At 41.7% G+C, this 27915-nt stretch overlaps 1 protein-coding gene across 1 annotated transcript in view; it reads right to left on the bottom strand.

Moving 5' to 3' along the window:
* PCOLCE2 (procollagen C-endopeptidase enhancer 2) overlaps positions 1-27915 on the bottom strand; it is a 95624-nt gene that overhangs the window by 25183 nt on the left and 42526 nt on the right. Inside the window, exon 3 of the mRNA XM_061419460.1 lies at positions 7039-7294. Coding sequence (XP_061275444.1) covers positions 7039-7294 — 256 coding nt within the window. The remainder of the gene's footprint in view (positions 1-7038; positions 7295-27915) is intronic.

Genomic DNA, 27915 nt, shown 5'->3' with positions numbered 1-27915 from the left:
GGTGTGGAAACAACAATTTGTTCACCCATTCTCCCGCTGATATCCATCTGGGTTGCTTCCAGTCTGGGCTACTGTGAATGAAGCTGTTATGAACATTTTTGTACAAATCTCTTGGTGGACTTGTATTTTCATTTCTCTTATGTAAATACCCAGGAATGCAATTGCTGGGCCAAGAGTAGATGTAGATGTTTAATTTCATAAGAAACTAAAATATTTCCCCAAGTGGTTTTAGTATTTTATGCCTCTCACGGGATGAGAACTTTGGCTGCATCACATCTTTGCCACCATTAAGTGCTGTCAGTTTGTTTGTTTTTAACCCAACCTGGTGGGTATGTAACAGTATCTCATTGTGTTTTTAATTTGCATTTGCCTGTTAACTAATGACACTGAACAGTTTTTCATGCACTTATGAATCATTTGTGTATCTTCTTTTGGAAAGTAAATGTTCAACTGTTTGCTCATTTTTATATTTATTGGGATCTTTATCTTTTTACTGTTGAGTTATTTAAGTTCTTTATTCTGAATACACGTCTGTTATGAGGTATTTTTGCAAATGTTTTTCCTATTCTTTAGGCTATCTATGTAAAATTATCTTTTTATAAGCATTAGTTTTCACTTTAATGAAATTTGCATGGTACATATTTTTCCACCCTTTTATGTTTAGCCTGTTTTGTCTTCATATTTCAAGTGCTTTCTTGTAGACAATTATGGTTGGGCTTTGCTTTTTTTTTTTTTCTAATTTTATTTTATTTTTAAACTTTACATAATTGTATTAGTTTTGCCAAATATCAAAATGAATCCGCCACAGGTATACATGTGTTCCCCATCCTGAACCCTCCTCCCTCCTCCCTCCCCATACCATCCCTCTGGGTCGTCCCAGTGCACTAGCCCCAAGCATCCAGTATCGTGCATCGAACCTGGACTGGCAACTCGTTTCTTACATGATATTTTACATGTTTCAATGCCATTCTCCCAACTCTTCCCACCCTCTCCCTCTCCCACAGAGTCCATAAGACTGTTCTATACATCAGTGTCTCTTTTGCTGTCTCGTACACCAGGTTATTGTTACCATCTTTCTAAATTCCATATATATGCGTTAGTATACTGTATTTATGTTTTTCCTTTTGGCTTACTTCACTCTGTATAATAGGCTCCAGTTCATCCACCTCATTAGAACTGATTCAAATGTATTCTTTTTAATGGCTGAGTAATACTCCATTGTGTATATGTACCACTGCTTTCTTATCCATTCATCTGCTGATGGACATCTAGGTTGCTTCCATGTCCTGGCTATTATAAACAGTGCTGCGATGAACATTGGGGAACAGGTGTCTCTTTCCCTTCTGGTTTCCTCAGTGTGTATGCCCAGCAGTGGGATTGCTGGATCATAAGGCAGTTCTATTTCCAGTTTTTTAAGGAATCTCCACACTGTTCTCCATAGTGGCTGTACTAGTTTGCATTCCCACCAACAGTGTAAGAGGGTTCCCTTTTCTCCACACCCTCTCCAGCATTTATTACTTGTAGACTTTTGGATCGCAGCCATTCTGACTGGTGTGAAATGGCACCTCATAGTGGTTTTGATTTGCATTTCTCTGATAATGAGTGATGTTGAGCATCTTTTCATGTGTTTGTTAGCCATCTGTATGTCTTCTTTGGAGAAATGTCTATTTAGTTCTTTGGCCCATTTTTTGACTGGGTCGTTTATTTTTCTGGAGTTGAGCTGTAGGAGTTGCTTGTATATTTTTGAGATTAGTTGTTTGTCAGTTGCTTCATTTGCTATTATTTTCTCCCATTCTGAAGGCTGTCTTTTCACCTTGCTAATAGTTTCCTTTGATGTGCAGAAGCTTTTAAGGTTAATTAGGTCCCATTTGTTTATTTTTGCTTTTATTTCCAATATTCTGGGAGGTGGGTCATAGAGGATCCTGCTGTGATGTATGTCGGAGAGTGTTTTGCCTATGTTCTCCTCTAGGAGTTTTATAGTTTCTGGTCTTACGTTTAGATCTTTAATCCATTTTGAGTTTATTTTTGTGTATGGTGTTAGAAAGTGGTCTAGTTTCATTCTTTTACAAGTGGTTGACCAGATTTCCCAGCACCACTTGTTAAAGAGATTGTCTTTAATCCATTGTATATTCTTGCCTCCTTTGTCAAAGATAAGGTGTCCATATGTGCGTGGATTTATCTCTGGGCTTTCTATTTTATTCCATTGATCAATATTTCTGTCTTTGTGCCAGTACCATACTGTCTTGATAACTGTGGCTTTGTAGTAGAGCCTGAAGTCAGGTAGGTTGATTCCTCCAGTTCCATTCTTCTTTCTCAAGATGGCTTTGGCTATTCGAGGTTTTTTGTATTTCCATACAAATTGTGAAATTATTTGTTCTAGCTCTGTGAAGAATACTGTTGGTAGCTTGATAGGGATTGCATTGAATCTATAAATTGCTTTGGGTAGTATACTCATTTTCACTATATTGATTCTTCCAATCCATGAACATGGTATATTTCTCCATCTATTAGTGTCCTCTTTGATTTCTTTCACCAGTGTTTTATAGTTTTCTATATATAGGTCTTTAGTTTCTTTAGGTAGATATATTCCTAAGTATTTTATTCTTTCCGTTGCAATGGTGAATGGAATTGTTTCCTTAATTTCTCTTTCTGTTTTCTCATTATTAGTGTATAGGAATGCAAGGGATTTCTGTGTGTTGATTTTATATCCTGCAACTTTACTATAGTCATTGATTATTTCTAGTAATTTTCTGGTGGAATCTTTAGGGTTTTCTATGTAGAGGATCATGTCATCTGCAAATAGTGAGAGTTTTACTTCTTCTTTTCCAATTTGGATTCCTTTTATTTCTTTTTCTGCTCTGATTGCTGTGGCCAAAACTTCCAAAACTATGTTGAATAGTAATGGTGAAAGTGGGCACCCTTGTCTTGTTCCTGACTTTAGAGGAAATGCTTTCAATTTTTCACCATTGAGGATAATGTTTGCTGTGGGTTTGTCATATATAGCTTTTATTATGTTGAGGTATGTTCCTTCTATTCCTGCTTTCTGTAGAGTTTTTATCATAAATGGATGTTGAATTTTGTCAAAGGCTTTCTCTGCATCTATTGAGATAATCATATGGTTTTTATTTTTCAATTTGTTAATGTGGTGTATTACATTGATTGATTTGCGGATATTGAAGAATCCTTGCATCCCTGGGATAAAGCCCACTTGATCATGGTGTATGATCTTTTTAATGTGTTGTTGGATTCTGATTGCTAGAATTTTGTTAAGGATTTTTGCATCTATGTTCATCAGTGATATTGGCCTGTAGTTTTCTTTTTTTGTGGGATCTTTGTCAGGTTTTGGTATTAGGGTGATGGTGGCCTCATAGAATGAGTTTGGAAGTTTACCTTCCTCTGCAATTTTCTGGAAGAGTTTGAGCAGGATAGGTGTTAGCTCTTCTCTAAATTTTTGGTAGAATTCAGCTGTGAAGCCGTCTGGACCGGGGCTTTTGTTTGCTGGAAGATTTTTGATTACAGTTTCAATTTCCGTGCTTGTGATGGGTCTGTTAAGATTTTCTATTTCTTCCTGGTCCAGTTTTGGAAAGTTGTACTTTTCTAAGAATTTGTCCATTTCTTCCAAGTTGTCCATTTTATTGGCATATAATTGTTGATAGTAGTCTCTTATGATCCTTTGTATTTCTGTGTTGTCTGTTGTGATCTCTCCATTTTCGTTTCTAATTTTGTTGATTTGATTTTTCTCCCTTTGTTTCTTGATGAGTCTGGCTAATGGTTTGTCAATTTTATTTATCCTTTCAAAGAACCAGCTTTTGGTTTTGTTGATTTTTGCTATGGTCTCTTTTGTTTCTTTTGCATTTATTTCTGCTCTAATTTTTAAGATTTCTTTCCTTCTACTAGCCCTGGGGTTCTTCATTTCTTCCTTTTCTAGTTGCTTTAGGTGTAGAGTTAGGTTATTTATTTGACTTTTTTCTTGTTTCTTGAGGGCTTTGCTTTTTAACCCATTCTAATACTGTCTTCTAATTGGAGTATTTAATCCTCTATATTTAATGTATTTATTGATATGCTTGGATTGAGTGTGCCAACTACTATTTTGTTCTATTTGTCACACCTTTCTCTTGTTCCATCTCTTCTTCCTTTCCTGCCCTCTTTGCGGGGGTTAAATAATTCTGGTATTCATTTTAATCTTTTGGCTTTTAGTTAAAATGAAAAAGGCATTTTTAATGGATTCTCTAGGGACTGCAATATGCATCTCTAACTTATCACAACCTTTTAGAGTTAACTGAATATTTCTTCATGTATGGTATATTTCCACTTGCTTCTCCATCCTTTGTTCCATTGTTGTCATATATTTTATATCATATATTACACTTGCCACAATACGCACTTAAGCTTTTTGTTTTGAACAGACAGATGGTAAAGAAATGAAGAGAAGAAAATAAAATAATACATAGTCTGCTATATTTACCATTTCCAGTGGCCTTCAAATCTGTTACCTTTCAGTTACCCTGTGGGGCCACTTCCCTTCAATTTAAGAAACTTCCTTCAGTATTTCTTGTGACATGGTTGTTTATCTGAAAATGTCTTTATTTCACTTTCATTTTTGAAGTCTGGTTATAGAATTCTGGGTTGATGCTGTTCCACTGCCTTCTGGCCTCTACTGTTTCTGATTAAAAGAAAGCCATCCTGCATACCATTGTTTTTCTAAATGTAATTTGGGTTTTATCTGATTGACTTTAAGATTTTCTCTTTATCTTTTGATTTCTTTCATCATGACGTGGCCAGGTGTGGCTTCATTTTTTACTTATCTCATTTGGGGTTTGTTAACCTTCCTAGCTCTGTAAATTGATGTTCTTCACTAAATTTGGGTGGCTCCAAGCCATTATTTCTTGAGATACCTTTTTTCTGCACTTTTATCACTCTCTTTTTCCCCTGGGATACAAATTACACATATGTTAGACCACCTGATATTGTCTCACTAATCTCCAAGGCTGTCATTTTTTCATCTTTTTCCTACTGGTTCTTCAGATTGAATCAGTTCTAATCAAAACCATTGCATTTTTCTTCTACCATCTCCAATCTACTTGTAAGTCCCTCAGATAAATTTCAAAGTTTCATAGTCTCTTATCTTTCAGCTCTAGCATTACTATTGTATTCTTTTCTGAGATTCTCAGTTTATTTTTCTTACACATATATTTTCCTTTAAATCTTTAAACATATGTATAATAGCTGCTTTAAAATGCTTGTCTGCTAATTGTAACCTCTGGGCTAGGTGCAGTTTTTTAAAAGTATTTATTTATTTATTTTTGGCTGTGCTGGGTCTTTGTTGCTGCACTGGCTTTTCTCTCGTTGTGGTGAGCGGGGGCTACTCTCTCGTCGTGGTGTGCAGCTTCTCTTTGTGGTAACTTCTCTCGTTGCTGAGCACAGGCTGTAGGGTGCATGGGCTTCAGTAATTGTGGGCTCAGTAATTGTAACTCCTGGGCTTTAAAGCATAGGCTCAGCAGTTGTGGTGCACGGGCTTAGTTGCTCTATAGCATGTGGGATCTCCCTGGATCAGGGATTAAATCTGTATCTCCTGCATTGGCAAGCTGATGCTTTATCACTGAGCCACCAGGGAAGCCCTGGGGGTCAATTTTTATTGACTGCTTTTTTTGTTGTATATAGACACACTTTCCTGGTTTCATCAGATGATTGGATACTGGACATTATGAATACACTATAAAGTATATACATATGTATATGTATATACATTATGTGTATGTGTATACATTATGATACACTATAAAGTCTCTAGATTCTACTGTGTTCCAATGAAAAGTGATTTTTGTTCTGGCAGGCATTTAACTTGGCTATATCCAAGCTCGAAGTCTGTCACCCTGCTAATGGGCAGCAGCTGTATCTTGGATCGGTTTCTTCATATTCCAGATAATGCTTTTGTGCCAGGCCACCTGGGCTCTCCCCCATATATGTAGAGTTTAGCTGTTAGCCAAAGATTTGGGTGGATTTTATGTGTATATTTTGTGCCTCAATTCTTCAGAAGCTCCCAGCCAGGATTTCCTCCCAAGTGTTCTGGCTGCTCTGTCAGCCCCAGATTCTGTACTCCAATATCTCAAACCAGAGAGGCTGAGCTACAGTCCAAGGCAAGAAAAGATTAGGCAGTGCCTTTAGGCAGAAGGCTGCAGATCTTGGCCATTGCAGCTGTCTTCCAAGGATGGAGGTTTCTATTTCTACCCTTGGGAGATCACATGTACTGATGTGAAACTACTCCAACTTGTAGGGCGAAGCAAAAAGAAGAAGCTGTGAAACAATATGAAAGCATGACCCCACTTATACATTTTAAAAGTTACTGCAAAAGTACAAACTAGTAAGTAAGTGCACAAAGCATGTATGGGACCCACCAGCCATGCCTGGCTGTTTCTAAGAGGGGACTACCATGGGGCAAAAGTCTCTATATCTGTATGCAAGGTTTCACATTTTTTACTCCATGAATTTCTACATTTGAATTTTATAAGAATATATATGGGCTTTAAAAAAATACTGATTTTTGTATATGGTTTATCTCAGAATACATGAATATAATTCCCTGTGCCATACAGTAGGACTTGTTGTTTAACCATTCTATATATAACAGTCTGCATCTGCTAACCCCAAACTCCCAGTCCATCCCTGGCCATTGGCAAGACTGATTTTTTTGATGGTTTGGTGGGCTCAGCAGTAAAGAATCTGCCTGCAATGCCAGAGACCAGGTTCAATCCCTGGGTCGGGAAGATCCTTTGGAGAAGGGAATGGCAACCCACTCCAGTATTCTTGCATGGAGAATTCCATGGACAGAGGAGCATGGTGGGGTATAGTCCATGAGGTCGCAAAGAATCGAATATGACTGAGTGACTAACACTTTGATGATTTGGTGGTATTTATTAGCTCTCCGTTTGAGAAGAATTGCTCTTAAACTTTGGATTAAGTGCCTAGAACAGCGCCTGTCATACAGGAGGCATCCAGTAACTATGGGCCCTTATTATTGCTGTAATGTGGGAACAATACCTCTTTCATTTGGTTCCGCGGCAGAGAACATGGCCATGAAGCCATTCCCAGCTGTGTTGGCGTCGGAAATCATCTGCACCATCATCTTGTTGCTGCTGGACACAAGGGCTCCAGGCCGGAACGTGCCGCAGAAGCGCCCGATGCGCTGGCCGTTGGCATGGCCATTGTACACATCCACAAAGTCATAACGACACAGGTTGTCACTCTCCAGGTCTATGAATCGGAAATTAAGAACTACCACTTTTCCCTCTGGAACCTGCCAAGAAAACGGCCAAGGGGAAAACTGTGTCATGGGAATGGTGTCTGAAATCTTCACATCTAAGCCAATTACTGAAATGAGCAGAGAAAAGGTTAATACCCCAGATCATGCTTTTTTCCTTCAACACTGAATGAGGCCAGAAAAGGCATTCTACCATAATGCATTCCCAGTAAAAGACGAGCATTTATTATCTTTTCACAAATTCCACAATTCTCTAGGGTACATGAGCTTATTCTCAGGGAGTCTGTCTCAACGTTGCAAACTATTGGATCAGTCTTGTTTTTGAAAATTAATTATTAACTTGTTTGGCTGCGCTAGGTCTCAGTAGCAGCATGCGTTTTGGGTTTTTTTTTTTTTTTTTTTTATTAGTTGCAGCATGCGAACTCTTAGTTGAGGCATGTGCGATCTAGTTACCTGACCAGGGATCAAACCTGGGCCCCCTGCATTGGTAACACGGAGTCTTAGCCCTAGACCATGAGGGAAGTTCCTGGATCAGTCTTATTAATTAACAAATCATAGCTTACAAAGAATACCAGGCCTGACTGGATCTTAGCACACATCTCACATCTGCACATTCTAAAGCACCATGGCACTCAGACATAGTGCTCGGCAAAGATCCATTTGAAATGTCAATTCTTACAAATAACACAATAGGACAATCTCAAGACATAGAATGTTTCTATGAAATTCAAACTCAAAGGGTGATTTGGCAACTGTGTAGGTAATTTATAGATAATTCACTTTGGGTCCTCAAGAGGCCAGATCAATTATCTACACTGATTATATTGATTAATTGTTGAATCAGCTCTTCTCAAAGTCACTGAGTTTTTGTTTTCCAGGTGAAAACTATATACTAGGCAGCCTTGAAACAAAATACGCTGATGAAAAAGATGCGTTTTCACTTTCTCCACTTTCTCATAAGACTTTTTTCACCATAATTTCCTCCTCACTCCTTGTTCCCTGACTAGGTAGAGAAAAATGGCTACAAAAGCATTTGGCAGGATTCTTTAAAAAGCCCCATTTATTTCACACTATTTTTTAATTTCTTCATACAAGCTGTTTAGTCATAAAGTCTTGATCAGATTTGTTTCACACTCAATAGCATAAGAATTTCATTCTGTAAAAACCTACAGATGACACAGATCAGTGATTTAAAAACAACAAAGATCCACAAGCAACACTGTTCACTTCATCTTAATTAACCTTCTCAGACTTAAGGATCAACAGACGTCATCACATGTATGTGGCTTCCCCATGTTGGTAAGTGCCCCATACTGGTAAGTGACATGAAATTTTTTTTTCCTATAATAAGAAGTGTGTCAGTGCTACGTGCCTTTTTTAATCAAACACATAACACCCAACGGAGAAACTATAACCCAGTAATCACAAGAAGGGGGATATTTTAGCTTTACCATTGTTGCATTCTAATTGCTGGAGGCTTATCTTAAGTATGAACATCAGAAGCTCTAAAGCCACAGTCTAAGAAGCTGACAGCAGAAAACACAATTTAATTTTTAAACATTCTCACTGAGATATTTGTTGCAGAATGTCCTTGGTTTTTTTGTTTTGTTTTGTTGCATACAATCTTTCTTTATCCCATGATGAGAAAATTATCACAATGTGGTGCCACATCTGCTACCTTGACTATAGGCAAGCTCTCCATGAATCACTGAAAAATTCCCAGTTAAGAAAAACATTTGTAACTAAAGTAATTTGGATTGTCCTTGAGTGAATAATGACTATTTGCGTAAATGTATAAACTCTATGGAGGGCAATTCAAAGCTATGACACTCATCCACCCACAAAGTGAGTGTAGATGAAAAAGGATAGAGGTCTAAGGATGGAGTCCTGGGGCATTCCAATGTCATCGTGTCTCAAAGATGAAGCCAAACCACCAAAGGGACTGAGTCAGTAAGTAGGAGGCAACCAGAGGAAGGATGTGGTGCCCAGAAGCCAGACAAAGAGAGTGTGTCAAGCAGGAAAGACTATTGGCAGAATCAGGCGCTGCTGTTTAGTCAGTAGGATGATGACTGAGATATGACCACTGGGTTTAGCAACCAGAGGTCACTGGTGACTCTGACATGGCTGTTTTGCTGGACATTAGCAGGCTGGGGAATGCTGATCTAAGACACCGTGGAGCACGGATGGTCTGCCCAGTGAGCGGAAGGCAGGCAGATGCAGGGAGGTTGGTACACGAGGCTGTGGTGGCATATGAAATCTTCTTCTGATTACTTTGCTTTTCTCAGTGAAATAGAGAATGAGGTCATCAGCAGCAAAAGAGTGGATAGGGGAGGAGCTACTGGGAGTTTGAGAACAGATGAATAGGTAACAGATTGCTGCTGAGTCGCTTCAGTCGTGTCCGACTCTGTGCGACCCCATAGATGGCAGCCCACCAGGCTCCCCCGTCCCTGGGATTCTCCAGGCAAGAACACTGGAGTGGGTTGCCATTTCCTTCTCCAATGCATGAAAGTGAAAAGTGAAAGTGAAGTCACTCAGTCGTGTCTGACTCTTAGCGACCCCATGGACAGCAGCCTACCAGGCTCCTCCATCCATGGGATTTTCCAGGCAAGAGTACTGGAGTGGGGTGCCGTTGCCTTCTCCAGTGTAATAGATTAGGGAAGTGTAACAGGGCTGCCATGAGTGCTGAGGTCCACTGGAAGTAAATGAATTAAAAGTGAGTCCTCCCTACCATATGATCCAGCAGTTCCACTCCTGGGTACATATTTGAGAAAAACAAAAACAGTAATTCAAAGACACCTGGGCCCCAGTGTTCATAACAGCATTATTTACAAAGGTCAAGATATTCAAGCAGCCTACGTGTTTATCAATAATGAAGGGATAAAGATGTGGTACATATATACAATGAAATATTAGTCAGTCATAAAAGAATGCAGTTTTGCCATTTGCAACATGGATGGACTTGGACTCTGGGATTCCCTGGTGGCTCAGACGGTAAACTCCTGCAATGCAGGAGACCTGGGTTCAATCCCTGCGTTGGGAAGATCCCCTGGAGGAGGGCACGGCAACCCACTCCACTATTCTTGCCTGGAGAATCCCCATGGACAGAGGCCTGGCAGGCTACAGTCCATGGGGTCACAAAGAGTCAGACACGACTAAGTGACTAAGCACAGCACAGGATGCACTTGGAGAGTATTAGGCTAAGTGAAATAATTTAGACAGAGAAAGACAAATACTGTATGATATCACTTAAAAGTGGAATCTATAAAGTACAACAAACTAGTGAATGTAAAAAAAGAAGCAGGTTAACAGAGAACAAATCAGTGGGGAGAGGGCAGGGAGCAAAGGGAGCAGAGTAGGAGGTAAAAACTATTATGTACAAAATCAACAAGACCTGGTTTCGATCCTTGGGTTGGGAAGATCCCCTGGAGGAGGGAAAGGCTACCCACTCCAGTATTCTGGCCTGGAGAATTCCATGAACTTCATAGTCCATGGGGTCGCAAAGAGTCAGACACGACTAAGTGACTTTCACTTTCACAAAATAAACAAGCTACAAGGATATAGGGTACAACACAGGGAATACAGCCAATAATTTATAATGTTAATAACTATAAATGGAATGTAGCCTTTAAAAGTTGTGAATCACTATGTTGTATTCCTATAACTTACATAATCATGTACATAAACTATGTCTCATTTGAAAGGAAAAAAGTGAGTCCTCTGCGTGGTTGTATTCTCTTTCTCCCCAGCCATGTTCAGCTCCCTAGGTGGAGGTCCAGAGTAGGCAGAGTGGAATTTAAGCAGTGTTGTGGGAGGAGTTTGGGGAGGTGGAGGGATATTTGCCAAGTTAGGACGATGAAGGGAGAGGGGACATAGGCAGGGGAATGACCACAATGGTGGACTACGGAATCCACGCTGGGTTATAAGGACAGAAGTCAGGACTCAGTGGGGTGAGGACAGTTGTTGTTGTTCAGTGGCTCAGTCGTGTCAAACTCTTTGCGACCCCATGGACTGCAGCACGCCAGGCTTCACCATCTCCCAGAGCTTGCTCAGACTCATGTCCATGGAGTCAGTGATGCCCTCCAACCATCTCATCCTCTGTCGTCCCCTTCTTCTCCTGCCTTCAATCTTTCCCAGCATCAGGGTCTTTCTAATGAGTCAGCTCTTTGCATCAGTTGGCCAAAGTATTGGCACTTCAGCTTCAGCATCAGTCCTTCCAATGCATATTCAGGACTGATTTCCTTTCGGACTGACTGGTTTAATTACCTTGCTGTTCAAGGGACTCTCAAGAGTCTTCTCCAACACCACAGTTCAAAAGCATCAATTCTTTGGTGCTCAGCCTTCTTTATGGTCCAACTCTCACATCCATACATGACTACTAGGAAAACCATAGCTTTGACTAGACAGATCTTTGTTGCCAAAGTAATGTCTCTGCTTTTTAATATGCTTTCTAAGTCAGTCACACCTTTTCTTCCTAGGAGCAAGTGTCTTTTAATATTATAGCTGCAGTCACCATCTGCAGTAATTTTGGAGCCCAAGAAAATAAAGTCTGTAGATTGTGGTGGAGGCAAGGATAATGACAATGAATGTGGATGACTAAGAAGCAATGGAGAAGAGAAGATAAAAGACCCAAAGGGATCATCCACACAGATGTTGAAATGGCTGTGAATAATGACAAGATTAGTCCTGAAAACAGTGACCATAAGCCAGGGCCCAAAGTTTATAAGAAATGTGGAAGGCTGTCGTGAAGTCTTCCGATGACTGCAACATGGAAGGACACGGGACATGATGGTCTTATTTCACTGGTAATTTCTCAGTTCTCTGTCATTGAGAAAATAGTGTGACTGCAATCAGGCTGTTGAAATGGAACCCAAGCTTTGGAAATCCATTCCCTATGGGTAAATCATTTATTTTCCAACGTTCTTTACTTGGTCTGGATGCAATGAAAAGTTGAAGCTTCTCTGAGAATGAGACACAAATATGTTGGTAATAGAAAATGGGTTACAGCGTGTAACTCTGAACACAAAATCCAACAACCCTAACAAAAATTCTTTGGAGGGAAGATTTCAGGGGAGATCAGTATTCACTGTGGGTCTCCTGGAACTAGATAAATGCCATCTCACACTGAAGGCCAAGAGAAATTCTGTTGCAAGTGAGATGCACGTCGTAGTGAACCCTTCACTATAGCACAACACTGTTCATCTTTATAGGAGGAACCAAGACTGATGTTTTATTGACTATGCCAAAGCCTTTGACTGTGTGGATCACAAGAAACTGTGGAAAATTCTGAAAGAGATGGGCATACCAGACCACCTGACCTGCCTCTTGAGAACTCTGTATGCAGGTCAGGAAGCAACAGTTAGAACAGGACATGGAACAACAGACTGGTTCCAAATAGGAAAAAGAGTACATCAAGGCTGTATATTGTCACCCTGCTTATTTAACTTAAATGCAGAGTACATCATGAGAAATGCTGGACTGGAAGAAGCACAGGCTGGAATCAAGATTGCCGGGAGAAATATCAATAACCTCAGATATGCAGATGACACCACCCTTATGGCAGAATGTGAAGAACTAAAAAGCCTCTTGATGAAAGTGAAAGAGGACAGTGAAAAAGTTGGCTTAAAGCTCAACATTCAGAAAATGAAGATCATGGCATCCAGTCCCATCACTTCATCCCAAATAGATGGGGAAACAGTGTCAGACTTTATTTTTCTGGGTTCCAAAATCACTGCAGATGGTGACTGCAGCCATGAAATTAAAAGACGCTTACTCCTTGGAAGGAAAGTTATGACCAACCTAGATAGCATATTCAAAAGCAGAGACATTACTTTGCCAACAAAGGTCCATCTAGTTAAGGCTATGGTTTTTCCAGTGGTCATGTATGGATGTGAGAGTTGGACTATAAAGAAAGCTGAGCGCCAAAGAATTGATGCTTTTGAACTGTGGTGTTGGAGAAGACTCTTGAGAGTCCCTTGGACTGCAAGGAGATCCAACCAGTCCATCCTAAAGGATATCAGTCCTGGGTGTTCATTGGAAGGACTGATGTTGAAGCTGAAACGCCAATACTTTGGCAACCTGATGCAAAGAGCTGACTCATCTGAAAAGACCCTGATGCTGGAAAGATTGAGGGCGGGAGGAGAAGGGGATGACAGAGGATGTGATGGTTGGATGGCATCACCGACTCGATGGACATGGGTTTGGGTGGACTCCGGGAGTTGGTGATGGACAGGGAGGCCTGGCGTGCTGCGGTTCATGGGGTCGCAAAGAGTCAGACACGACTGAGCTCCTGGACTGAACTGAACTGAACTGAAGATTGCTGCCCTGTGATGTGAACTCTGCTAAGAGTTCCTGGATTATCATTCTAAAGGATTTTGGAAAGCATCTTCTCTGAAGATGACCTTCCACTTCAAGAATATATAGTCTGTACCCTTGGTTATTCTTTGTTAGGAGTATAAAAAAATATTTAAAGATACATAAAGTAATATACACTTGGATACCAACAAGCCAGAATTGATTATTGTTAACATTCTTTAAAGTCTCCTTCAATAAAGTAAATAAATAATTTCAGATAAAATAGCTTTCTTTGTCCTCATGTACAGCCTCATTCCCCTGCCTTTCTCAGAAGCAAACATTCACAAATTTAGTGAGTTTCCTTCTGTGCTATTCAAAAAGCTAAATTAATATACCTGTATATGTATCCATGCAAAATCCATAATTGTGTTTTTATGTATGTTTTAAAAATGAATGAAAGTGGGATAATGCTGTACATATCACTTTCCAACATGGGCATCCTTGAATTTTCTCAAGGGTGAGGAAGAAGAGAAGTGGGAGAAATTAAAACAACAGGGATTTGGTAAGCTATTTATTCTACCTAGAGCACTTTTCCACTTCTGCCCTTCTCTTACTCAGGCTCAGGGTCTCATTTTCAAGGTCACCTCTTCCTGGAGGTGCATCCAGACCCCTCCCACGTCCTCCTCTCAAGATGGGCTCTGCCCAGTTAACAGCCTGGCCCTCGGGTCTCCAAGCCCTAGAAGGCTCAACCCACTTACTTGGCCCCTGTCTGTTTTCCCTGAAAGATGGAGTTCTAGAAGGTAAGGATCCTCATGCCTTGTTCACTGTCCCATTCCCAGCTTCTGGACAACCCATGGCCACAAGCAGAGTTGTATCATAAAGATATACTAAATGAATGAATCCATCAAGAGCTAAATGGAGATTAGGTTCTTTACACAAATCCTGGACAAGGTACCTCCTGGGTGGCTCTGCCTCTTTGAGTTTTAACATCTCATACCCTATCCAGCAGCAAAACTCTAGAAGGCCTCTTTCTTTTCTAGGTCATTCTTTAAAAAAAAAAAGAAGACATATCCTTGGGGAAACTTTATCTTTCAAATCTCCTGTGAATGCTAACACAATGCAGAAACTCGATTAAGACACTTTCTTGGGGTAACATATTAGACAAGGCCACTGATTTGTGAGATCAAATTGACCAGGGGATAAACTATCTGCCTGTAGAAAAATAAATCTGTATTCGTGTTTTTCCCTATCAGCAGCTGAATTCTTCGTCGGCCAAAGCCCGGCGCTGCAACAATGACCTCAGCTCACCCCGCAGTTCCTGGGATGTCCTCACGGTCACAGGCAAGAGTGCCAAGTCGCCCAATGCCAATGCCAGGGCTGTTGCCAGAAAAGGAACTGGGAATTGCATTCTAGGCTGGTTGTTTGCATTTTCAGGAAACTGTAAGCAAATGCAAATAGAAGTCAGCTTCTTTTGTCTGGAGTGTAGACTTCCACAGAAATGGGAACGCTCCTTTGTATCTACAGCTTTTCTCTCCCCAAAACACCATTTACTAATTTAAGCAAAAAAAATCTGTTTCTAAAGCCTGATTTTTAAAAAAGCCCTTGTTTTTCATTCCTTTTTATGACTAATACCATGCTTCCCAGGTGGCTCAGTGGTAAAGAATCTGCCTGCTGATGCAGGAGCTGCAGGAGACATGGGTTTGATCCCTGGGTCAGGAACATCCCCTGGCAACCCACTCCAGTATGGGAATTCCAAGGACAGAGGAGCCTGGTGGCTAACAGTCCACAGGGTGAAAAAAGAGTCAGACAAGACTGAGCATGCATGCACATCAGATCAGATCAGTCGCTCAGTCATGTCCGACTCTTTGCGACCCCATGAATCGCAGCACGCCAGGCCTCTGTGTCCATCACCAACTCCCGGAGTTCACTCAGACTCACATCCATCGAGTCAGTGATGCCATCCAGCCATCTCATCCTCTGTTGTCCCCTTCTCCTCCTGCCCCCAATCCCTCCCAGCATCAGAGTCTTTTCCAATGAGTCAACTCTTCGCATGAGGTGGCCAAAGTACTGGAGTTTCAGCTTTAGCATCATTCCTTCCAAAGAAATCCTAGGGCTGATCTCCTTCAGAATGGACTGGTTGGATCTCCTTGCAGTCCAAGGGACTCTCAAGAGTCTTCTCCAACACCACAGTTCAAAAGCATCAATTCTTCGGCACTCAGCTTTCTTCACAGTCCAACTCTCACATCCCTACATGACCACAGGAAAAACCATAGCCTTGACTAGACAAACCTTTGTTGGCAAAGGAATGTCTCTGCTTTTGAATATGCTATCTAGGTTCGTCATAACTTTCCTTCCAAGGAGTAAGCATCTTTTAATTTCATGGCTGCAGTCACCATCTACAGTGATTTTGGAGCCCCAAAAATAAAGTCTGACACTGTTTCCACTGTTTCTCAATCTATTTGCCAGGAAGTGATGGGATCGGATGCCATGATCTTAGTTTTCTGAATGTTGAGCTTTAAGCCAACTTTTTCACTGTCCACTTTCACTTTTATCAAGAGGCTTTTTAGTTCCTTTTCACTTCCTGCCATAAGGGTGGTGTCATCTGCATATCTGAGGTTATTGATATTTCTCCCGGCAATCTTGATTCCAGTTTGTGTTTCTTCCAGTCCAGCGTTTCTCATGATGTACGCTGCATATAAGTTAAATAAGCAGGGTGACAATATATAGCCTTGACGAACTCCTTTTCCTATTTGGAACCAGTCTGTTGTTCCATGTCCAGTTCTAACTGTTGCTTCCTGACCTGCATACAAATTTCTCAAGAGGCAGATCAGGTGGTCTGGTATTCCCATCTCTTTCAGAATTTTCCACAGTTTATTGTGATCCACACAAAGGCTTTGGCATAGTCAATAAAGCAGAAATAGATGTTTTTCTGGAACTCTCTTGCTTTTTCCATGATCCATTATGTACTATACATCTTTATCCATTCATCTGTCAATGGACATTAGGTTGCCTCCCTGTCCAAGCTCCTGGAGCAGGAACTGGCAACCTACTCCAATGTTCTTGCCTGGAGAATCCCATAGATAGAGGAGTCTGGAGGGCCAGAGTCCATGGGGTCGCCAAGATTTGGACATGACTGAGTGACTAGCACACACACGTCCTGGCTCTATGTCCTGGCAGGCTGTACTCCATGGGGTTGCAGAGTCAGATACAACTTAAAAACTGAATAAACGGAACGAATTGTGAGAACACTGGGGTACACGTATCTTTTTGAATTATGGTTTGCATAGGTTGCTTAGCTCGGTGCTCTGTGATGACCTAGAAGGGTGGGATGGTGGGGTGGGAAGGAGGCTGAAGTGGGAAGGGATATATGTATACATATAGCTGATTCACTTCGTTGTACAGCAGAAACTAACAAAACATTGTAAAGCAATTATACTCTAATTTAAAAAAAAAAAAAAAAAGCCCTTGTTTTAATCTAGATTCTCCTGTTCCACAAACAGACCTTGGGGAAAGTGTGTTCTAAAATACCACATTTTATTTATGGAAAGTTCAAGAGGCATAGCAGCTCTGTTGTCAACTCATTTATATCCCCAAATGTAATCCAGGGCAACGTACATACAAATTATGTACAAATATTTGGCGATGCCTCAAGAGGGGGATAAATCCAAAGCCTCAAGATCTTATTCATGTATATTCTGCGTCTATGTAAATACTCTTTTGAAACATTGAACTGTATAAGCATTTGGAAACCAGAACACACATTTTGATTCATGGAAATAACATGTGATGTTTAGAAAAGAAATTTTTTTGGCTGGGGATTAAAAAAAAACAACTCTATTTACCTGTATGTTGAAAAGGAGGGTGGAAATCCCCATCTACCTCAAGCCCAGGCCATGAGAACCAGTCAAAATGGAGACACTCCTCTTCTGAAAACTGTCCAAAAGCTTTCCCATCAAGGTAGGAATAGAATCCTCACTGGACCTACAGTCACACACCTGGGTAGTGTGTATTCAGTTCAGTTCAGTTCAGTCGCTCAGTCGTGTCCGACTCTTTGCCACCCCATGAATTACAGCACGCCAGGCCCCCATGCAGTCCATGGGGTCGCTGAGGGTTGGACACGACTGAGTGACTTTACTTTCACTTTTCACTTTCATGCATTGGAGAAGGAAATGGCAACCCACTCCAGTGTTCTTGCCTGGAGAATCCCAGGGACGGGGGAGCCTGGAGGGCTGCTGTCTATGAGGTCACACAGAGTCGCCAGGCCTCTGTGTCCATCACCAACTCCCGGAGTTCACTCAGACTCACATCCATCGAGTCAGTGATGCCATCCAGCCATCTCATCCTCTGTTGTCCCCTTCTCCTCCTGCCCCCAATCCCTCCCAGCATCAGAGTCTTTTCCAATGAGTCAACTCTTCTCATGAGGTGGCCAAAGTACTAGAGTTTCAGCTTTAGCATCATTCCTTCCAAAGAAATCCCAGGGCTGATCTTTAGAATGGACTGGTTGGACCTCCTTGCAGTCCAAGGGACTCTCAAGAGTCTTCTCCAACACCACAGTTCAAAAGCATCAATTCTTCAGCACTCAGCTTTCTTCACAGTCCAACTCTCACATCCATACATGACTACTGGAAAAACCATAGCCTTGACTAGATGGACCTTTGTCAGCAAAGTAATGTCTCTGCTTTTGAATATGCCATCTAGGTTGGTCATAACTTTCCTTCCAAGGAGTAAGTGTCTTTAAATTTCATGGCTGCAATCACCATCTGCAGTGATTTTGGAGCCAAAAAAAATAAAGTCTGACACTGTTTCCACTGTTTCCCCATCTATGTCCCATGAAGTGATGGGACCGGATGCCATGATCTTTGTTTTCTGAATGTTGAGCTTTAAGCCAACTTTTTCACTGTCCTCTTTCACTTTCATCAAAAGGCTTTTTAGTTCCTCTTCACTTTCTGCCATAAGGGTGGTGTCATCTGCGTATCTGAGGTTATTGATATTTCTCACAGCAATCTTGATATCTCCCTGTGCTTCTTCCAGTCCAGCGTTTCTCCTGATGTACTCTGCATATAAGTTAAATAAGCAGGGTGACAATATACAGCCTTGACGTACTCCTTTTCCTATTTGGAACCAGTCTGTTGTTCCATGTCCAGTTCTTCCTGACCTGCATATGGGTTTCTTAAGAGGCAGGTCAGGTGCTCTGGGATTCCCATCCCTTTCAGAATTTTCCACAGTTTATTGTGATCCACACAGTCAAAGGCTTTGGCATAGTCAATAAAGCAGAAATAGATGTTTTTCTGGAACTCTCTTGCTTTTTTGATGATCCAGTGGATGTCGGCAGTTTGATTTCTGATTCCTCTGCCTTTTCTAAATCCAGATTGAACATCTGGAAGTTCACGGTTCACGTATTGTTGAAGCCTAGCTTGGAGAATTTTAAGCATTACTTTACTAGCGTGTGAGATGAGTGCAATTGTGCGGTAGTTTGAGCATTCTTTGGCATTGCCTTTCTTTGGGATTGGAATGAAAACTGACCTTTTCCAGTCCTGTGGCCCCTGCTGAGTTTTCCACATTTGCTGGCATATTGAGTGCAGCACTTTCACAGCATCATCTTTCAGGATTTGAAATAGCTCAACTGGAATTCCATCACCTCCACTAGCTTTGTTCGTAGTGATGCTTTCTAAGGCCCACTCGACTTCACATTCCAGGATGTCTGGCTCTAGGTGAGTGATCACACCATCGTGATTATCTGGGTCATGAAGATCTTTTTTGTACAGTTCTTCTGTGTATTCTTGTCACCTCTTCTTAATATCTTCTGCTTCTGTTAGGTCCATACCATTTCTGTCCTTTATAGAGCCCATCTTTGCATGAAATATACCCTTGGTATCTCTAATTTTCTTGAAGAGATCTCTAGTCTTTCCCATTCTGTTGTTTCCTTCTATTTCTTTGCCTTGATCGCTGAGGAAGGCTTTCTTATCTCTTCTTGCTATTCTTTGGAACTCTATATTCAGATGCTTATATCTTTCCTTTTCTCCTTTGCTTTTCGCTTCTCTTCTTTTCACAGCTATTTGTAAGCACTTTACTCATATTATTCCATTTAATAACAGCAACCCTATGAAGGTGATGTTACCCCAGTTTTACAGTGTACAGGTAAGGAAACTGAGGCAAAGAGAGGGAAAGGCCTCATATAATACCCCTGACTATCTCTCTGGCCTCATCTTTCTCTATCATGCAATAATCTGGCTGTTCAAGTAACCCTCCAGGCTTATTCTCCACCTCAGGGCCTTTGCACAGTCAGGCCTCTCTGCTCAGCACACTCTCCTCCCTGATATTCACACATCTGCCGCTACCTACCTCATCATTTAACACTCAGCTCAAGTGTCATCTTTCCAGAGGGCCCTCTCCTGAGTCTTTCAGTTGCTTTAGATCATGTCATCTACATAACCATATTATTTCTTCATAGATTTTCATCTGTCTCTCCACCAGAATGTACAATCAAGAGACCACAGCTTGTCCACAGCTAGTCTAATACCTGGCTATTACATGAGTTCAAAAAGTAACTATTGAATAAATGACTGAGATCCTTATAATCTTTTTTTAAAAGAAATTTTTTTAAATTTATTTTGCTGTGCTGGGTCATAGTTGGCACATGCGGGATCTAGTTCCCTGACCAGGGATCAAAGCCAGGCCCCCTGCATCCGAAGCGTGGAGTCTTAGTCACAGGACTACCAGGGAAGTCCCCAAACACTCATAATCTTAATTTTTTAAAAACAGAGCAGACCACAAAGCCTATAACTAGCACATTAAGTTTATGTAACAATGTACTTTAACTAATGGGCTCCCTTGGTGCCTCAGTGGTAAAGAATCCTACCAACACAGGAGACGTGAGTTCAATCCATGGGTCAGGAAGATGCCCTGGAAGAGGAAATGGCAACTCACTGCAGTCTTCTTGCCTGGGAAATCCCATGGACAGAGGAGTCTGGCGGGCTATAGTCCACAGGGTGGCACAGAGTCGGACACAACTTGGTGACTAAAAATCAACAACAAACGGGTTCAAGGCAAGCGGTAGCGGCACGCTTCTGAAAAGGAAGAAACTGCTCGGAGTGGTTGTGATGACTTAGAGGCACCCAGCAAGTCAGCAGCAGAGGCCAGGTCTCCTGACTCCTTCCCGACTATGTTTCCCGTGGCCTGATACAGGCAGGGGCTGAGGAGGTGCTTACGATCTCAAGTCCTTTCCCCAGCCCCACAGGAAGCTGACATGTCCCAGCCTGCACTGCAGTTAGGTAAGGCCAGATGCCGGGGTCCTGACCAATGGGACGTAGTGAGGGAAGTCAGGTACCCACGTCGAGGCCTAGCCATAAATGTCTCTGCCCAATCCTTTCAGAGTTCTCTTTTGGCTCTAAGGAGGGAACTCAACGGAGGAAACAGGAAGGTTCTAGGAGAAGGCAGAGTCACACAGGAGTTAATGCTCAAAAGAGCTGTCCAGGACAGTCATCCAACAGCACTGGACGGTGTCATAAGCAAGAAATCACCATCTGTTCAGACTCACAGACATGGAGTGCTTCACACACCGTGCTGGTGGTAAAGAATCCACCTGCCAATGCAGGAGATGTAAAAGATGCAGGTTCGATCTCTGGGTCAGGAAAATCCCCTGGAGGAGGAAATGGCAACCCACTCCAGTATTCTTGCCTGGAAGTCCCATGGACAGAGGGGCCTGGCGCCCTACAGTCCATACGGTCGCAGAGTCGGACATGACTGAAGCGACTTAGCATGCACACACAGACACAGAGGAGGCTGCCAGGGGGAGGGAAGGATTGGGAGTTAGGGGCTAGCAGATGCAAACTCTTCCAAATAGAATGGATAAATAATATGGTCCTACTGTATAGCATACCTGTTATTGACCTGGGGCCAAACTATGGTGGAGGAAATGAAGATAATGGTGACCTCCCTCAAAAGATCCCATGCATGCACTGCTACACTCAGTGCCCCCAACCCTGCAGCAAAGTGAAAGTGAAGTCACTCAGTCATGTCCAACTCTTTGTGACCCCGTGGACTGTAGCCCACCAGACTCCTCCGTCCATGGGATTCTCCAGGCAAAAGTACTGCAAGAGTACTGGAGTGGGTTGCCATTTCCTTCTCCAGGGGATCTTCCCGACCCAGGGATCAAACCCAGGTCTCCCAATTGCAGGCAGATGCTTTCACCTCTGAGCCACCAGGGAAGCAACCCTGCAGCAGGCCACCACCAACCCATGCCAACCCACGCCTCCGCTGGAAACTCTTGGAGACTCACAGGCAAGTCTGGGTCAGCCTCTTGTGTGGGAACACAGATCCACCCATCAACAGAAAACTGGATTAAATATTTACTGAGCATGGCCCTGCCCATCAGAACAAGACCCAGTTTCCCCCTCAGTCAGTCTCTCCCATCAGGAAGCTTCCATACACCTCTTAGCCTTCTCCAGCAGAGGGCAGACAGACTGAAAAACACAATCACAGAAAACTAACCAATCTAATCACATGGGCCACAGCCTTGTCTAACTCAATGAAACTATGAGTCATGCCATATAGGGCCACCCAAGATGGATGGGTCATGGTGGAGAGTTTTGACAAAATGTGGTCCACTGGAGAAGGGAATGACAAACCACTTCAGTATTCTTGCCTCGAGAACCCCATGAACAGTATGAAAAGGCAAAAAGATAGGCCACTGAAAGATAACTCCCTGGGTTGGTAAGTGCCCAATATGCTAATTGAGATCAGTGGAGAACCAACTCCAGAAAGAAAGAAGAGATGGAGCCAAAGCAAAAACAACACCCAGTTGTGGATGTGACTGGTGATGGAAGCAAGGTCTGATGCTGTAAAGAGCAATATTGCATGGGAACCTGGAATGTTAGGTCCATGAATCAAGGCAAATTGGAAGTGGTCAAACAGGAGATGGCAAGAGTGAACGTCAATGGTTTAGGAATCAGCGAACTAAAATGGACTGGAATGGGCGAATTTAACTCAGATGACCATTATATCTACTATGGTGGGCAAGAATCCCTTAGAAGAAATGGAGTAGCCATCATAGTGAACAAAAGAGTCTGACTGAAATCCAGTACTTGGATGCAATCTCAAAAATGCAGAATGATCTCTGTTCATCTCCAAGGCAAACCATTCAATATCATGGTAATCCAAGTCTATGCCCCAACCAGCAATGCTGAAGAAGCTGAAGTTGAACGGTTCTATGAAGACCTACAAGACCTTCTAGAACTAACACCCAAAAAAGATGTCCTTTTCATTATAGGGGACTGGAATGCAAAAGTAGGAAGTCAAGAAACTCCTGGAGTAACAGGCAAATTTGGCCTTGGAGTACAGAATGAAGCAGGGCAAAGGCTAATGGAGTTCTGCTGAGAGAACACACTGGTCATAGCAAACACCCTCTTCCAACAACACAAGAGAAGGCTTTACACATGGACATCACCAGATGGTCAACACTGAAATCAGATTGATTATATTCTTTGCAGCCAAAGATGGAGAAGTTCTATACAGTCAGCAAAAACAAGACCAGGAGCTGACTGTGGCTCAGATCATGAGCTCCTTATTGCCAAATTCAGGCTTAAATTGAAGAAAGTAGGGAAAACCACTAGACCATTCAGGTATGGCCTAAATCAAATCCCTTATGATTATACAGTGGAAGTGAGAAATAGATTTAAGGGACTAGATCTGATAGATAGAGTGCCTGATGAACTATGGACAGAGGTTCGTGACACTGTACAGGAGACAGGGATCAAGACCATAGCTAAGAAAAAGAAATGCAAAAAAGCAAAATGGCTGAGGCCTTACAAATAGCTGTGAAAAGAAGAAAAGCGAAAAGCAAAGGAGGAAAGGAAAGATATACCCATTTGAATGCAGAGTTTCAAAGAATAGCAAAGAGAAATATGCAAGCCTTCCTCAGTGATCAGTGCAAACAAATAAAGGAAAACAATAGAATGGGAAAGACTAGAGATCTCTTCAAGAAAATTAGAGATACCAAGGGTATATTTCATGCAAAGATGGGCTCTATAAAGGACAGAAATGGTATGGACCTAACAGAAGCAGAAGATATTAAGAAGAGATGGCAAGAATACACAGAAGAACTGTACAAAAAAGATCTTCACAACCCAGATAATCACGATGGTGTGATCACTCACCTAGAGCCAGACATCCTGGAATGTGAAGTCAAGTGGGCCTTAGAAAGCATCACTACGAACAAAGCTAATGGAGGTGATGGAATTTCAGTTGAGCTCTTTCAAATCCTGAAAGATGATGCTGTGAAAGTGCTGCACTCAATATGCCAGCAAATTTGGAAAACTCAGCAGTGGCCACAGGACTGGAAAAGGTCAGTTTTCATTCCAATCCCAAAGAAAGGCAATGCCAAAGAATGCTCAAACTACCACACAATTGCACTCATCTCACACGCTAGTAAAGTAATGCTTAAAATTCTCCAAGCTAGGCTTCAGCAATACGTGAACTGTGAACTTCCAGATATTCAAGCTGGATTTAGAAAAGGCAGAGGAACCAGAAATCAAACTGCCAACATCCACTGGATCATGGAAAAAGCAAGAGAGTTCCAGAAAAACATCTATTTCTGCTTTATTGACTATGCCAAAGCCTTTGACTGTGTGGATCACAATAAACTGTGGGAAATTCTGAAAGAGATGGGAATACCAGACCACCTGACCTGCCTCTTGAGAAACCTGTATGCAGGTCAGGAAGCAACAGTTAGAACTGGACATGGAACAACAGACTGGTTCCAAATAGGAAAAGGAGTATGTCAAGGCTATATATTGTCACCCTGCTTATTTAACTTCTATGCAGAGTACATCATGAGAAATGCTGGGCTGGAAGAAGCACAAGCTGGGATCAAGATTGCCAGGAGAAATATCAATTACCTCAGATATGCAGATGACACCACCCTTATGGCAGAAAGTGAAGAAGAACTAAAGAGCCTCTTGATGAAAGTGAAAGAGGAGAGTGAAAAAGTTGGCTTAAAGCTCAACATTCAGAAAACTAAGATCATGGTATCCAGTCCCATCACTTCATGGCAAATAGACGGGGAAACAGTGGAAACAGTGGCTGACTTTATTTTTGGGCTCCAAAATCACTGCAGATGGTGACTGCAGCCATGAAATTAAAAGACACTTACTCCTTGGAAGGAAAGTTATGACCAACCTAGATAGCATATTCAAAAGCAGAGACATTACTTTGCCAACAAAGGTCCGTCTAGTCAAGGCTATGGTTTTTCCAGTGGTCATGTATGGATGTGAGAGTTGGACTATAGAGAAAGCTGAGCGCTGAAGAATTGATGCTTTTGAACTGTGGTGTTGGAGAAGACTCTTGAGAGTCCCTTGGACTGCAAGGAGATACAACCAGTCCATCCTTAAGGAGATTAGTCCTTAAGGATTAGGGTTCATTGGAAGGATTGATGTTGAAGCTGAAACTCCAATACTTTGGCCACCTGAAGTGAATATCTGACTCGTTAGAAAGACCCTGATGCTGGGAGGAATTGAAGGTGGGAGAAGAAGGGAACAACAGAGGATGAGATGGTTGAATGGAATCACTGACTCAATGGACATGAGTTTGGGTAAAATCGGGGAGTTGGTGATGGACAGGGAGGCCTTGCGTGCTGCAGTCCATGTGGTCACAGAGAGTAGGACACGACTGAGCAACTGAACTGAACTGTATAGCACAGGGAACTATATTCAATATCCTGTAATTAAACCATAATGGAAAAGAATATGAAAGAGAATGTATATATATGGATAACTGAATCATTTTGCTGTACAGCAGAAATGAACACAACATTGTAAATCAACTATACCTGAATAAAATAATTTTTTAAAAAAGAAATTTCCATTTGTTGTACTAGGCCACCAAGATTTGGGGGACTTGGGGTTACAGCTTGGCACTTTGGGTTAATTATCCTGACATGAGTCAGTTGTCCTAACCAAGCAGCTCGGTGACAGGCAACTGGAGAGATGTCTTTGTTGTTTTTTGGTGCCTGTTAAGTTCTATACAAATCTACATTATAACATGGCCACCGAAAAAATGGGTGCTGTCTCAGGCTGTGTGAATGGTGAGAGAGGTGACAGACAATTTGGAGCAATCAGGAAAGTGAGTGAACTCAGTAGGCGTCACTGAGGTATGTGTTGTAAATTCAATGGCTCCTGCAAAATCTAACTGGCACCACCATTGTGACCCCACGATGCCTTTATCTGTGGCGGGGTAGTGAAGGTGAGAAGAGGGTCAGCAGCCAGTGGGGCTGCTCCAGGTGGGAAAAGAAATGGATCTTATGACTGAAGACTTGGCTTATCTGCAAGGGAAAATTCTGGTGGGAAAAACTTGAAGAAGCAATAAGGCAGAACCCAGAGCAACAGGATCTGAGGAAATTCCAGCCAGGATGGGGAGACAGGCAACTGGGCAATGAGCTGGCTTTAGGTTTTGCTTGGGATAGAAGAAAAAGTTAGGTTTAAATGTAGAGTATTCCTTTTTTAAAAAATTCTGAATGAAGTTATTTTATTTTTTATTGAATTATAATTGATTTACAAAGTTGTGTTAGTTTCTGGTATACAGCAATGTGATCCAGTTATATATATATATATATATATAAAATATAACTATATATAAATATATATATAAATAAAACAATTATATATGTGTGTGTCTGTGTGTGTGTGTGTGTGTATCTGGGAGGTGGTGATGGACAGGGAAGCCTGGCATGCTGCAGTCCATGGGGTCACAAAGAATCGGACATGACTGAGCAACTGAACTGAACTGAACTGGTATATATATGTGTGCATGTGTGCACATGTGTGTGTGTGTGTGTGTGTGTGTGTGTTAGTCGTTCAGTCGTGTCTGACTCTTTACAACCCTACAGACTGTAGCTCATCAGGCTCCTCTGTCCATGGAATTCTCCAGGCAAGAATACTAGAGTGTTTTGCCATTCCCTTCTCGAGGGAGACATATATATACATATCCTCTTTCAGATTCTTTTCCATTATAGGTTATTACAAAATAAGGACTATAGTTCTCTGTGCTATACAGTAGTTTAATCCCAAATTGCTACATTCCTCTCCCCCTTCCCCTTTGATAACAAAGAATTGGTTTTCTATGTCTGTGGATCTCTTTCTGTTTTGCATGTAAGTTCATTTGTATCTTTTTTTTTTAAGATTTCACATTTTGTCTGATTTACTTCACTTAGTGTGATAATCTGAAGGTCTATTCATGTTGCTGCGAATGGCACTATTTCATCACTTTTTAATGTCTGAGTAGTATCCAATCCAGTATTCTTGCCTGGAAAATCCCATGGACGGAGGAGCCTGGTAGGCTACAGTCCATGGGGTTGCAAAGAGTAAGACTTCACTTTCACTACCATCTCACTATATATCTACCACACCTCCTTATCGATTCATCTGTCGATGGACATTGAGGTTGCTTCCATACCTTGGTGATTTTAAATAATGCTGCAATGAACACTGGGGTGCATGTATCATTTCGAATTGCAGTTTCTCTGAATATATACCCAGGAATGGGATTGAAGGATCATATGGTAGCTCTATTCTTAGTTTTTTAAGGAAACTGCTCACATCTTTTCACACTGGGGCCTCTTCTGCTTCTCCTGTGGCTCATAACATCACTAGTACTGTACTGTGGATGTAAGTGATGACAAATCTGAGCAAGTTAGGCAATTCATCATCACCTTTCTTGAGAACTGGAAATTCACTACTTAATTTTTCACTAAACACAAGCTGCCTTTTTGGCCATTTGTTCCTGAAAGGATTTACTGCAAAATAAAAAAAGCATTATCCAACAATAAAATAAAAAATCACTACCAAACAATAAAATAAAGATTTATACAGCAAAGAGCTATAGATTTATACCAAGCAATAAATAACAAAACCATTCTAGCAAGAGCACTCAGACTATTTTAAACAGAACAGCTCAGCCTCTGTTTGCCAGCGTACGTTTCATGGACAATGAACCTATACTTCCCATGTTGTCCAAGGGACCAGCCCACTGGCAGCCTGGCGGCCTCATGTGTCACTAGTGCCACGTGGCTGCGGGGAGCAGAAGCATAAAATACTCATCCTTCCACCACCCAAGACTGAACACAGTGGCTGAAGCCCAAGCTATCTCATGTGATCACTGTGTGTCCTGAATACTGCCCTTGAGAGGTCTTAGCTGTGTTGGGAAAAAAGAGACAAGTTCTCACTATTTGTCTTTGTCATCTAACCACATGTTTAAGAGAGAATTCTGCACCCTGCATATGTGAAATATGTACTTCGAGACAAGATCTCGGCAGAAGATGGAACCACCAAGGGAAGCTCTACCAAACCCATCTTGGATTACTGAAGCAACTCTTA

This window comes from Bos javanicus, chromosome 1 (genome assembly GCF_032452875.1).
Source record: "Bos javanicus breed banteng chromosome 1, ARS-OSU_banteng_1.0, whole genome shotgun sequence".
NCBI classification, from domain to species: Eukaryota; Metazoa; Chordata; class Mammalia; order Artiodactyla; family Bovidae; genus Bos; species Bos javanicus.
The sequence above is the reverse complement of the archived record's forward strand: the minus strand, read 5'-3'. Positions and strand labels throughout refer to the sequence as shown.